General features: G+C 36.9%; 1 protein-coding gene across 3 annotated transcripts in view; it reads right to left on the reverse strand.

Moving 5' to 3' along the window:
• The window catches only part of mgll (monoglyceride lipase), a 201,934-nt gene that overhangs the window by 22,083 nt on the left and 164,905 nt on the right, over nucleotides 1–14,946 (reverse strand). For all 3 annotated transcript variants that reach the window (XM_039771022.1, XM_039771020.1, XM_039771021.1), the window contains exon 7: nucleotides 14,307–14,522. In XM_039771022.1, the coding sequence (XP_039626956.1) occupies nucleotides 14,307–14,522 (216 nt within the window). The remainder of the gene's footprint in view (nucleotides 1–14,306; nucleotides 14,523–14,946) is intronic.

Raw genomic sequence — 14,946 nt, forward strand, 5'->3', positions numbered from 1 at the left:
TAGTAAATATAAAAAAAGCTCCACAGGCTCCGTTTTCAATATTATGCCAACTTACCTGCCAGCCCTTCCTATTCCATTTGAGCAAAGGGGGCAGCTAAAATGTGGGGTGTTGCTGTGATCCAACATATCCTGAGGTTTATAACGATAATCCACTCATTTATTCCCTTTGATAGAAAACAATGTGTCACCATGAATCACTACACAGTACTCCCAGAGATGGCTATCCTTCTCTCACGCACATAGCAGCGCACAACCCCAGAGGAACGTCTTCAATGTCACTTTGTTTTGCTATCTATTGTTTACCTAAATTGAATTGTATGTTCATTTACTTACAGACTGTCCACCTTTTCAAAAGAAGTTTAGATAAAATCAAACAAATCAAAATAAGAATAAAGCAACAAATGTTGGGAAATTGGAGCAGGGATGGAAGTCCAAACAAAAAGGAGAAACTGAGCTTTTGTAAACAGCACATAAACTATTTATGAGAAAGGATGAGTGAATAGTCAACAACAGAATATAAATTACTGACATTCTGTTAAAAGCAAAACTGGTACTCTTTGCTGTTCCGAAAAAAACGTTCAGGTTGAACAACTGAAAAAGGCAATTCTGGACTGCATTTCTCATAAAACATGGTAAAACAAGGTGATGCTCGCACAGCACCAAGCTGCCACTGGACTGCCAGTCAGTCTCCACATCACAGGAAGGATACAAAATGGGCATAACAAAAACTGTGGAATTTCAAAGTTCATATTATGCACAGAGGCAAGAATAAAGTAACTAACTTAAGCTTTTTTTTTTTCCTTTGTACAACATAAAGAATAACACAAGAAACACAAGAACAGACGACATTTGCATCAGTTTACAGAGTTCTGGCTCTAAGGCAGCTGATAAAATATTTAAAACACAGCAGACTGCCTGCAGGCTTTTCTCTTGCCTTGTATTCCTCCACCCTCCTTCCGTAATCTAGTCCCCTGTTTATATGCTTCACTCCTTGTCTCACTGTCTACTCCAGATAAACGAGTTAAAGAGGGGTAGGAGAGAAGGTTCACTCATCAAAGCTGTCATACATACATGTACAGTAAGTTGACTTCCTATTTTTGCCAGCTTTGACCAGAAGTTCAATCTGTTTGCAAATATATAAGCATGGGTTCTGTTATCTGTTAACAAAGCAACACTTGCATAAAGAAAAAGTGAGTTCTGCACAAAACAGAGTGCTTTACAAGGATTCTAACACTGTAGCTTACAATGTACACGCCAGCTATTGGGATAGGTGCTAAGTAAGCCTATGTCATAACCACTGAGAGCCGAAGAATTCATGTTTATAGCATCATTTTATCCACTCCGAGATGTATGTAAAGATGGCGGTTTTTTATACTGATGGAACTAGCTTTCTTGATTATATTGAAATGGCGCAACTGTCCTCATGGATGTGCTTATCTAGCTTGGTCAACTACTATATGTATACTGTGACAGCAGAATAATGCAGTGGTTAGTGCTGCTGCCATAACACTCCAATAGTTAAGTCGTGGATTGTGTTGTTTTGAATTTCCATGCTTTCACCATGAGGATTTTTCTCTGTTTACTCTAAGTTTCAAGTTGGCAAGTTTTTTCGTGACTTTTAATGTGAATATGTCCTTCATTGGACAGGCAGCCTTTCCAGGATTCACTCATGTTTCATGTCTGCTGCGGCCCACATTAGCTCCTGTCATCCCATTACCCTGAACTGGACTAATGGACTTTGAAAATGGATGGAATGAAGAGTAAGTGGATACACACTTGTAAGTATGTGGATGATCCTGCTTTCACTGTATCGTTGCAGGCAGTGGGTGTGCAGCTTTTCCTTTTCTTCCAGTATTGTTTTAGGAAGCAGTTTTTAATGGCTGGACTGACCTTACCTATAATGCCTTTTTGCATTAAATATTTTCAGTTAGTGTTCATATTACTAACACTCAACTGTATCGCCACACATAAAGACGTATTTTGGTGTGAAGTTTACTGGGACGTCTCCCAGATCATTATTTGTCCAAATCACTGGTATTTGTTTACCTATAATTTATTTTTGTGTTTACCAGAGAACTCTGCCCTTTTGGGAAAGCATGTAATTCAGCTTTTGATTGGTACTGACCAGCACTCAACATTATTTTAGTATTTAAATTGATGTGAACTCTGCTTTAAGACAGACAGAGGGTTATTAAGTAATCAACAAGAGTTGGGACACCTGTGCAAATTGTTTGCTTCAGCTTCCAAGGTTTAATTTACTTTCATTGCTGCAGAACATCTGTAGGTTGTAACCTATTAGTTGTTCCCTGATGGAGGCCAATTGGTAATATTCTGATATTTCCTTGTTACTTTCTCATATACGAAGTTTGTAATCATCCAAAAATTCCACCTCGAGATTTTGATGAATCTCAAAGTTTTAGACCTCCCCGAGTCTGATTTACTTTCTCATAAGGGAAAATATAATTGTCCAAAAATTTGATTTCGAGATTTTGATGACCTCCCTGAGTCTGAAAATACCATTTTTGGAATTATACCTCTGTGTGTGTGTGTGTAAACACGATAACTTGAGTACAGTTTCATTTAAGTCAACCAAATTTTGCATACAAGTATTAGGTACAAAACATAGATTTCTTTCAACTTTTGAGCTATCTCCGCTAACTGGAAGTGGTACTTTTTATTCATGCAGCAGCAGAGTCTGATTTATTCAACTTTACTTTTATAGTAATTGTTCATTATATTATTAATTTGATTTGTTGTTGATGATTCTTTAATGTACATAATAAAAAAATATAATCATTGTCTTGCGGGTTACTCTTCAAATATCCATCCCCATATCTTGCTAACCTAAACTTTAAATTTAAACCTCTGCTTACCTTTTCACCATTTTAGGTCATTTGTTGTATTTCAACTGATTAAATCCAAAGAATAACACTGAGGTGTTCTAAAACTTTTGACCGATAGTATAAATATGAAGTAACTACTTTTTTCTGTGGTACAGTACTTATAAACTTTACTGTCATTTGCTCACCGCTGTTTTTTAGGTAACTAGAAATCAAATAGATTAGAAATAGATTAACATGCACTTCAACAAGCCTACCAGAACCATTTGCTGACATTTTCTCAACCGTCCTTCTTATCAAAAGACAAGATTGACATATCAGGTGATATGTTTGAGGACAAAATTATGTCACCAGTATTCTGAATCATACCATAGGCTGCCACAACATTACTCCACGTGACCACTGGTACTTCACCACTTGTTTCTGTTGCTAAAACTTTCTGACATCTTTGTCGCAGACCTCCTAACAGTTCAAAAAACTCACTAAGCAACCACTAAACAACACTCATTGATTCTTCAGTGCCACTGTGCCATTGCTTGAGTGGACATTAGAAATAAGACCACCCTTTATGCAGCACATTTGCTTTAAAACTCTTTGCCTTCTGTTGTTGGCTACGTGTGCCATTTTGGTCAGACATACACGTAACAAGTTCCCTGTCCTCTGTACTGCTAGTATTGCTTTATTGTATTTTTTTATTTTTACGGTAAATGCATTCTTATGATTCTTTATTGGCCCTTTACCATTATTTGCTCTTTTTCCAGCCATTATTTCCACTGTGTCCTTGCATTATTCATTGTGCCAGTGCTTGCTATTAAATGTCATTACAGAATAATGACTTGTTAATCTATGTTAACATCTTATTCTTGGGCCTTGAATGTTGTCTGCCTTATTGTGTTTGAGTTTTTTATTGCACTGAGCAGCTGAAAGTCATGTCTGTGATGTGAGTGCTGACTCACCCAGAAATGACTGAGTCAGATGTGCTTTGCAGATCTGAACAGTTCTTAAACGAGTTTCGTGTACAAAACACTGTTTCCAAACTCAATAATTAGTCTCTTTTTTTTTTTTAATTTTCTTTAGACAGCATTGTTCAAAGCCTATCATGCCTATATATTTTAAACTGAGATCTCAAAACAGAACTGGATTCCTGAGAGCCAATATTCAACTTCTGCAGAACTTAAAAAAACAGACAAGTCTGTTAGGAATCCATTAAGAATTTAAGAGTCGCTGCTGTGTGGTAAGATGAAGCGCAGGTTCATATTCACCTGCTGTGTGCTCCCTGTTTAATTAAACTCATTATTGATGTTCTCTCTAAGGTGTGCGCCTATGTAGGAGCATTTAACTTTTTATTCTTCAGTAGCACACAAAGAAACCAGTCAAGAAATTTTCACCTTGCCACCGACACAATGGCACTCCCAGAAATCAGTTGTTAAAACTTGCAATGTCTGGAAAGCCTCTTGGTGAATCCTTTGTAAACTGTCATTAAACTGACCAAATTAGTTTGCCTTGTGCCTACTTTTCCTGAATGCTATCCATGCCGTTTGGTGGTTATTTACTTAGAAATTAGCCACAATTACGAACGGAATACTCATATTAAAAATAGGTATATTTTTAAATATTCTGGATTCTTCATATATGTTTGAGCCACATATGCTTTTTTTATATTTTTATTATTAACTAGCTGTGTAAGCCTGTGCTGTAAAAAGCTTGGGGTCCTAGAAACTATTGAAATTGTCAGAAAAAAAAACTGAAATGTAAAGATGTCAGGTAATTAAAAGGAACTACTCTGGGCATCTCTCTCCTAGGAGGACTCTTTTTGCTGATGTACTCGCATCGTTTGTGTGTTAGTGGCTAAGCGACTTTGTCTTTCTTTGGAGGTTTAGTTGTGCTGATGTGCTCACCTCGCTTCTGTATTAGTGGCTAAGCGACTTTGTCTTTCTTTGGAGGTTTTGTTTTGCCGATGTGCTCACCTCGCTTCTGTATTAGTGGCTAAGTAAGTGACTCTTTCTTTGGAGGTTTAGTTGTGCTGATGTGCTCACCTCGCTTCTGTATTAGTGGCTAAGTAAGTGACTCTTTCTTTGGAGGTTTTGTTTTGCCGACGTGCTGGCCTTGCTTATGTATCCTCTGAGGTGGAGACCTTACCCCGACTCCACCTCTCACTTCCAGGCTGGACAGACACACACATTTCCACGCGTAGATGTTTATATACAAGATAATATTTTTATTTTCCAACTCATGGTGTGTCTCTGAAACACACAGTGCTTACAACATCTGCATAGGTGCATAAAAGAAGCAAATGAAAACTGCAACTTTCTGATGACTGTGACACTTAAAAACACAACCCTGTACAAAAACACAATTCTCTATTTGTGCAAAGTGACGTGATCAAAGAAAGAGGGGACTAGGTGGGATTTCTCCAACATGAAGACTTGTGCAAAAGTTCATTTGTCAACTCTAAACTGGCCCCGTTTGAGTGAGTGGAGGTTTGTGTGTGAGTGTCTCCTGCGATGCACTGCTGTCTCATCCATGACTGGTTCAAAGCTTTACGTCAGACACTGCTAACATACACTTCAGTTTTCGGTGACCTGATCTCTGGAATACAATGGATATGAGAATGAATGGAGCAGCTAATACAAATATAACTTTTCACCTGTAATGTCATCCTAATGTCGACTTAATAAAGGTAAAGATATCTTCATGTCTTTCACTCTGCAATAATGAACATAATAATTCTTTACATTTATATACAGTATACTGTATAAACATAAAAATTAGGTGAACTATCATACTGTATAACAGCATTTGGGCTAATTTAGCAAAATGAGCAAATGTACACAAATTGATATTAAGAAATTTGTTTCTGATACTGTCTATGTGAATAGGCTTAGCTCCATTAATATCTGGAAGGATGGATGGACACCAGACATTACTTAATGCCAATAGATAAAGGTTGTCTTTCACTGAGAACAGCATCAAAGGGTGAATGCTTCACTATACATGATCATAAAGTGTTCCTTTGTTGTTTATAATAACTTCTTTCTCCATCTGTTCCTCCAGGACCCATTCTAGAAATTGAACTGGTGGATTCGAATTTAAAAGCAGATGGCGTAAGAAACTGCCTCATCCGCTAGACCTGGCAGATATGCTGTCTGAAGGAAAATTATAAAGCCAAACACACAGAAATACAGGCTATATTTAAGCAGGAACACAAGATTTGGATTTCCAGGGATTTCATTTGGATTCCACAAGAAACAAAGCTGTCTGATAAATAGACTCTGCTTCCTTCGTATGCACACTCGTTTCAAAGTTAAAAAGGGTAAAAAAAAATTGCCCCTATTGCATTTTAAACACAATCCAATAATATCGGTGTAACTATTATGCAATGTGACCTAAAGTGATCAAAATGAACATGTGCTTCCACAATAAAAACAGAAAGGGAACACTAAATTAGAGCAGTCACCCTCTATCTACTTCATTTATTAATCTCTTTCATCCTTTAGTATTTAATGGTTTTCCAAGTACTATTCTAAATGTTTTTTGCCCTGATTCACCTTAATACTTAGTGCTGGCAAGCAGACTGAATCTATTTAAAGCACAAACTAGGCCACGGCCTTCAGAAAGGTATCACATTTTACATGTTAAGAGAAAGCACTGTCAGGGATTTACCTTTAATATCTCTAGAGGCGTTTGAAAATTAGTTAGCTATAAAGAGTTCACTAGTATAGTGACTGCTAAAATCCCGAGGGACCAATGAACACAGACAGTGTTTAATTTTTTTTTGGACAGATTTATATCAATGACCCATTCCACCTGAATGTGTTCACGACACTGAGCATTTCCTATTATCCTTAGCCATTTAAACAGAGTGTGTGCTGAAGCCAAAAGTTAATCTTAAAAATAAAAGAATGGAGACCAATTAAGTGCCTTGCTAACAGAAACTGCTGTTCCTGTGGTTTACCTTTCCATTGTTTAAAGCTGTAGTTGTGTTGTGAGCTAACATCCCATTTTAAAAGCACAGTGTGAAGATACCTACTGACGTATAGGTAAGGGGAGTTACAGTATATTAATGAAAAGGGTCAACATTTCTCTTTGAACATGGCAGTCTTATTTTTCACTTCATGCCATTATTATTATTGCTTGTTTCCTGTCCTGTTCACAATCTCACCCAGGTATTGAAGACAGAAGATAAAAACTGTCACACACGTACACATGGGAGGCAGCTAAAGGGCTTGAATGAGTCATTCTGAACCAGACCGGGAGATGGCAGAGAGCACCAACTCTTTATCTCGCCTTTCTGCAGAACGTTCACGGAAAATTCCGCCTGGCCCTGATGACATCAATTCTGGTTCCAACCCCTTTGACATCACTTCCGGGTCCAAACCTATGGATGAAGACCCTTCTGGCTCTGGCCCCTCTGATGTCACTTCCAGGCCTGAGCCTATGGATGAAGACCCTTCTGGCTCTGGTCCCTCTGATGTCACTTCCAGGCCTGAGCCTATGGATGAAGACTCTTCCGGTTCAGACCACTTTAGAGGTCACTTCCTACTGACTTTTAAAAGCTGCCACCTTTCCTCTATCCCCTCAGTTCTGTTCGGTTCTCTGATCTGGACACTTCAATACATCAATGTATTCAATTTTGCAGCCAGGAAATAATATACTGGTGGCTGCCCCAAACCTTACTATGGCTCTTGGTTGAGTTTGCGACAAAACACAGATCTTGACTGCTAGATTGCATCTTGACTTCTTAATTAAATTACTTTAATACCACTGCTATCCCCACGTCACCAGTTTGTTTGTAGTTCTTGATTATTAGGAACATCATTTTGTGAGATTTTGGCAGCATTTGTAACATCACATCATTGCTACCATGTGACGCATGGATGCTGTGTAGTACGACATCATTGCCCATACAGTACAGAAGATAATGATGAGCTACTCTCAGTGTCAAAGCTTCTGGGTAATTAATTCTAAACAAATTCTCAGTGTTAGTTATCTGAAAATCTTCTAAGGAGTCAGGTCTCTTTTTTTCACGTGTTTATTCTGTTTTTGGTTGTGGTTTACATATTGAGCATTTAGCGTTTGCTTTCATCGTTTGTCTTTCTGGCCTTGGACCCATGTTTTGTTTTTGGCCTTGCTTTCTTACTTATGTGCTGGTCATTGTGCTAAATCGTTTTTTTTTCTTTGTTTTTTCCTTCTGGGTTAAGAAAGTGCATGCAGTGGGCAAATCTGAACCAATGTCCAATTTAAAAAGTGTAAATTTAGTCTTAATCGTGTTATTCATACCAGTAAGATTTTTAAACTGAGTGACACAATGGCAGAGTAACTTAGCATTCACGACTCCCATCTCTCCAGTTGCTGTCTGCTCTGGCAGTGTTGAGTACAACATATAAAAAGGTTGTCATCAGGGTGCCAGGACATCACCGGGCACACTCTTTCATGCGCAAACAAGCTTAAAATGCAATCAGCCTAATCTGTGTGCCTTTTAGATGTCGGGAGAAAATGAATATTTATAGAAAGCCGATGGAAGCAATGGAAGAACATGTGCACATTTATAAACTAATGTAGTCATATTCGTAAAATGATGCAGTCATAATTGCATCATACTGTAACACATTATTATTGTGAAAGAGTAAAATCATATGTGTGAAATAACACAATCACTCCTGAGCGATAACACCACAGATCTGTGAAATAATGCAGGTTGTTGTTTTTTTTTTTCAATATTGCACAATCCATTTACAAGATAATACTAAAATAATTTGTGAAGTACTGCAATAGTTTTTGAGTAGTGGCAAAAAGCTGCACTACTTGAGTGACTGATTTTGCTAACAGCAGAAATGGAAAATACACTTCTTTGAAGACTGGCATTGAAAAAACAACAGGCAAGGAAAAGGAACGTGTGTAGCTATTAAACAAATAAATGAATGAATAATTCAGACTTCATCCACAAGATGGCAGAATACCATTTATTCCTATGCAGTATTCTGTGCCGTTAAATCTAAACTGTCGAGCAGATGCTTTAATCAGGACTAATCTCAACATAATGTTTATATTGACTAAAGTTAATCGATTGTATAGCCCTACTTTATTGTCCAAGGTGCACGACTGATGTGATGTTAAAAATGTTCACTCGAGCAAAAACCTTGATTTGAAAATGTCTTCGGTTACAAAACCCTTGGTGTTTTTTTTTTTTTTTTCCTCCTCATTTGTTTTAATTTTCTTCTTTTTTTATATTCCAAAAATATATTGCAAAATCAAAATATATATACATTTATTTGAAGTATGTACATTAACAAATATTGTAAAAAATGTCAAACAGAATGCAAACTCTGGCATGTAATTTAAAATACAATACCCTGAAATAATACATTTTAAACAATACAACCAATCTGCTCATTCACTATAGATCCTCAACTGGCTCATTTGGCTCAAAAGATCCTGAAAAAGCATATCCATTTATATAAATGTCTACAGTTGGCAAAGTAAAGTATATTAAATAAACCACAGCTGTCACTAAAACTGGCAACAGGTATAGAAGAATCTAAAAAAATTCGAAGGAGCTTCTAAAAATTCCCAGGAGTGAAGCCAGCAGAACACCTTCCAAAACTGAACACAATGAACCAATAATGAAGAAACTACATGACAAACCTGACGGCATTACATACAGTGTTCCACTGCTGTGATGGCAAAATCTGTCTGCACTTTCCCACACGTAGTATTAGTACCGATGTTCATGTCTTTTATTCTTTACTAAGGTTTGCAAATTACTTTGGCTAACTTTGAGGCACTAACCTATATAGAAGACTGTCCATCCATTCAGCCACTCTCTGAACTCACTTTCTCAAGAAGAGGCATCAGGCACCCAACAGGAATGTAACACTGAATGACGTGCCACTGTGTTACACACTGCAAAGGAATACTACGGCCAATACTGACACCAATCAAGATGACCTGTGGTGAAGTGCTTAAGGCTTTGGACTTGACATCCTGAGGATGTGGTCTCAGATCCCACTTCTGTGTGACCATCAGTGAGTCACTTGACCTTTCAGTGCTCCAACTGGAAAACCAAAAGAAATGGAACCACTTGTATCATAAATGATGGAAGTCGCCTTGGATAGAGGCAGTTAAACTGCCTTGTTGTACAGCAGGTCTTGCACAGCTTCAAGTAAAACTACAGAAAAGTTCAAACTCATTAAAGACCTTCTGCCATAAGGTACACTAAAATCTTCTACAGGTACAAGTAACCCACAGCATCAAACTGGCTTCTGACCTGCGGTCTACTAAATATAACTCAAGCTGTATCAGGTCTCATAGCACCTTTTCTCTTAACTAATACCTTTTTTTAAATTATAAAACTGGAGATAATCAGACATACTATATTTTCGATACACCACAGTCTACCATCAGTTAGAAGCTCTAAATTCCACATTTTAGACAGAAGTGCCACATATCTCTCTATTATAAAAAAAAATCCTGATAGAGAAAGACGGGAGACGAGACATGATCTTCATGTTAAGATCACGGAAGACACTTAAAAGACCTGCGAGACGAAACAAATTAGCCATGGAGTGTCTCATGGGGACCTTAAACATGATTTTGTGCCAAGAGATTGACCCAGGACCATCTCGCGATGACGTAGAACATGAGATTCTTGCAAGACACGCCCTACTTACAATCAATATCAAATAAGACCAGAGGCAGCAAAACACTCAATCGTGTAAAGGAGGCTTTGAACACACACAGATCCAGGGCTTTCAGTGCATATAAAACGTATAAGGACAATATGTTATATATGAAATGCTGACGACCAAGCGAAGAAGAAAGAAGTTCAGAAAAAAGAGACTCAAAAGCATTGGAGAAGATAAAGAGCAAAGAAGAAAAAGAAGAATCTAGGCGCAAATTCAGAAAATAAGGAAAGTATTTATCAGCCTGGAAAAAGTGGAACTGAAAAAATAAGCACATCCAATCGGGCTCCGAATTAAAAGACAGAGAGTAAAAGACAAAGTAGAACTTCATAAACACGTTCACAAACGTTACCGCTATACTGTACACATGCAGAGCAGGTTAGAGATTATGAAAGCGGTGGAATTCAAAAGGCTCAAAAAAAAAAAACGGCACGATACACATGTGGAGAAAGTTAAAGAATATGAAAGTAGGAAAATTAGAAAGTATAAAAAAACGAAAGTAAAGATCGCAGGAGCACAAAAAAATAGAAATTATTACTCGAAAAAGGAAAAATAATCACCAAGGACCAGATGTCATTGAAAAAAAAGCAGGACAAAGCGAGGTCAGAAATAAAAGAAAAGAAAAGAAAACAAAGTAAAACATCATAAAGAGGTTAAAAAATAGGGGGGCCAAACACATGCAGAGCAGGTTAGAGATAATGAACACTGGAATTCAAAAAACGTAGGCGTGAAACGTGCAGAGCAAGATACAGAATATGAAAGCAGAAAAAAAACGACAGTGTCAAAACAAAGAAAGTGAAGATTGATTAGCGCAAAGAAAGAGAAATTATTACTCGGAGAAATAAAGAAAAGGTGAATAAGAGATCGAATATATGGACACAGGTGATATGTCAGAAGTATGTAAATATTGTAAGGCTCTGAAGTTTAAGTCAAGAGAATTTCAAAAACGTGGTTTACCTCACATGCATTTATTGGTTACTTTGCAAAAAAAATTATTACCTGCTGATGATGTCGACCATTTCGTCTGTGTTGAAATTCTAAATAGAGTAACCTAGCCTGAATTATGGTACAAAGACCTTAAACACACGTCTCACTGACCTCATTAAAAAGATTCAGCACATTGGGACTCGAAAGATTCCAAATATTGTTTTTACAGAAGTTCTGAAGTAAAAGTCAAACTAATGAAATAGCAACAATTCAAAGAAAAAAAAAATCTTAAAAGTGTGTATCCGGAAAACCAAACACGCGTTGGCGAGAGAAGTGAGCAGGGGGTGAAGCCCCTTAGTTATTCATTATAATAAACCATAATTACAACATAAAAAATGTAAAGTTGAAAATTTCAGCTCTAAGCAGGACTTTGTGCGTATCTAGTAAATTGTATCATAGAGTGTAAAGGAGCATTTATCTGTTGGGGTGTGGCACCATGTAACATGAAGCCCCACCATTTTATTTCCGTACCCCAAATTGGCCCACTTATATGGAAACTTGTCTTTTTTCTTATTTGAAGAAACCCAAAAAATGGCCCATAGAACTGAGAAGAGAACTAAACCCACAGAAAGACCCTAAAATAGTAAAAAACAAACCCATTACTGTAACTCAATCATGTACTTGTATACAGATTGTACTTTGTTTGAACATACCATTGACTGTGGCTGGCCAAGACGTTTTGCTTTTGGTTGATTATTTGTTGCTTTAATCATACATTTTGTTGGTTTAATATTATTGTAAGAATTGTATTAACTGCCTTTAAATAAATAATAATAAAATAATATAAACAACATGCATACTGCACGCATTTAAAAGTGCCTTACATAAAGAAATAAATCAGATCAGTCAAATAAATAACAGGCAAATCATTTAATAGAATAAAAGGGTAGAATGAATAAATGAAGATACAGTAATGTTGCTGTACAAATATAAATTATGTGTATATATATAAATATATATACACATCAACATTTATCAGGCTGTACGATTGCCAATATTCAAATGTAATTTGCATATTGTTATTATTTATGAATATTAGCAATAATACATTGATCCTGCTTGTCTTTTACATACCTAATTGCCTGAGGTTATAGATGTAGAAGGGAAGGTGGGGAGAAGTTATATACTATAATACCTTATAAACGGTGGTAAGTCTGGGAGATTTGAGGCATTCTGACAAAGGCTACATATTAATAATACAAAAGGGGAAAGTAAAGTAATATATTTCTCTACCAAGATAAAAACAGTGAGCCAACAGAAGACCAACTAAGTCAGGGCCTCAACCTCCAACCGTTTTCACTCCAACCAGTTGCTTAATTAGGCGCAGTGTCTTCGTTAATTCAACCCGTTCTTTAATTCCATGGCTTGTTGCTGCTCTCATTGTGTAATAGCAGACATTTCCGAAATTGTTGATTTTTTTCTTTTCTAAGAGCAGTGTTAAGATGTTTATGGGACCTGAGCAGATCAACATTCCTGAGACCTTCACCTTTCTACCAAGATAAAACTGGCTTCAACTACCCATAAATGATGAAATCAAAAGGTTAGTGCTGTCACATGCCTAACAAATGATGACAGATGTTGCCTAAATGGAAGAGACTGAATGGATTACAAAACATTTTGCTACACTAGAATGAACATTTCTGATTATGTAAAAACTGGCTTGGCTGGAGTAGGATGACTGCTCACTGCCGAATAATTTCATTAAGATTTTGAATCAGTTTTTGCCATTATTACAGTACAATCTGGTTTTGTTTAGTGAAATCTGAAAAACACTTTTCAGAATGTCAACAAAAATGCCTAATTTATGTTGTGCAAAGCCAAGAACGCTAAATAGAGTATAAAATGATAAAGTAAAACCTCACACATACAATCTTAAATTAGGAAGTAACTTAAAGAATGTAACCATTTTTAATCTTTTGACCCTGAATGGGGTAGCAGAGCAGAAAATGGATAGAAGATCATTTTTAAGACAGAAATGCATTGCTGGCAGATGTTTGTTCAGCAGAACAAAACATATATTTAGATGAATAATTTAGAAGGAACTTTCCTTTTTTGGAATAACGTAATTGCCGTCCTTTATGTTGTGCTGCCTTTATTCACTTCTGACTGTATCCCATTTGCTGCCTTTTTAACACTGGCAGGCAGACCATGGATGAACTTTATGCACTTGTGACGCAAGACAAAAAAGTGAAGGTTGCTTGACACGGTTTAATGACCTTCTGTCTCTGGGGCCAGTGAAACAAAACAGACATGAAGCTGCTTTGATTTTTAAGAAAAGCAAATCAACATAAAAAGCTACCTTAGGTAGGTTTGCTTTCATCACACTTCCAGGAAAATGATAGGTTAATTCATCCCATATGATAATTACTTTAGTTGATGAATATGTAACACACTTCACTTCACAGAGACACCATACATTATCCCTGAAGCGCTACAAGAGCTAAAAGGAGGAAACCGCTACTCCTACGAAATGGATGTGGACTAAATGACCTTTAAAATGGGTCGGGGATCAGATTTGCCACATGTATCAAGGACTTGCATTGAATAGTTTTAATTACAAATTAATGAACCCTCAGAATTCTGATTGTAAGCTCAAATGAAAACTGTGAAATTAACAAGTAAGCATCTGCCTGGCTAATTACAGATCTACAATGCAAACTAAACACTGATTATATAATTGAGCTAGTGGTTTATAAATATTTAAAAAAAAACATTAATAAAACTGTCAATTGAAAAAGCAAGATGTAACAATATTGACTTTGCACTATACAGTATTAAAGAAAAATGACTGAGGTACCTTTAGAGTTTTGTCCACACTCTGCGATTTTTCGAAAAAGAGCTGCGACCCTTTGATATCACAAAGTTTATCTCCTGTTCCATGGAGCAGCAAATACGGCCATGAAATATCAGGTAGGGCTTTCTCAATCTTTGTGGTGGCACTCATTAACTGCATCCCAAAGGAGATCCGCAACCCACCTCGGTAGTTGAGCTCATCAGCTTCGTAATCCTCAACCTGCAGGGGGACAAACACAAGAGGGGTTAGTCACTGTCCCCAAAGCATTCGGAATAATTTCAGACCCGGCCAATCCATTCCCTGCAGCACAACTTACTCACATTTAATATATTTTATTTGTAACTAAAGCAATAAGGAGAGCTGAATGCAATGTAACCAAAAGAATTCAGACAATTAAGTAGCAGAGAGATCAGTCGGAATAAAAAAGGAAGCTAATCATCTGCTCTGAAAATATGAAACAAACACCCTGAAGTCGGACAGCCGCAGTCGGACTTTTACCAGTTGCACTGTTCATTAAGCGCGACACTCCCTGAAATTTTAGCTTTATAACTACACTAGCGGGTGATTTTAAAAAGTCAACATCATTTATCTTAGCAGTTACTCTTCACCAAGTGATCCAGTAATTGGGTTTTGTTAATGGACA

The sequence above is a fragment of the Polypterus senegalus genome, chromosome 12 (assembly GCF_016835505.1).
Source record: "Polypterus senegalus isolate Bchr_013 chromosome 12, ASM1683550v1, whole genome shotgun sequence".
In the NCBI taxonomy this organism is placed as follows: Eukaryota; Metazoa; Chordata; class Cladistia; order Polypteriformes; family Polypteridae; genus Polypterus; species Polypterus senegalus.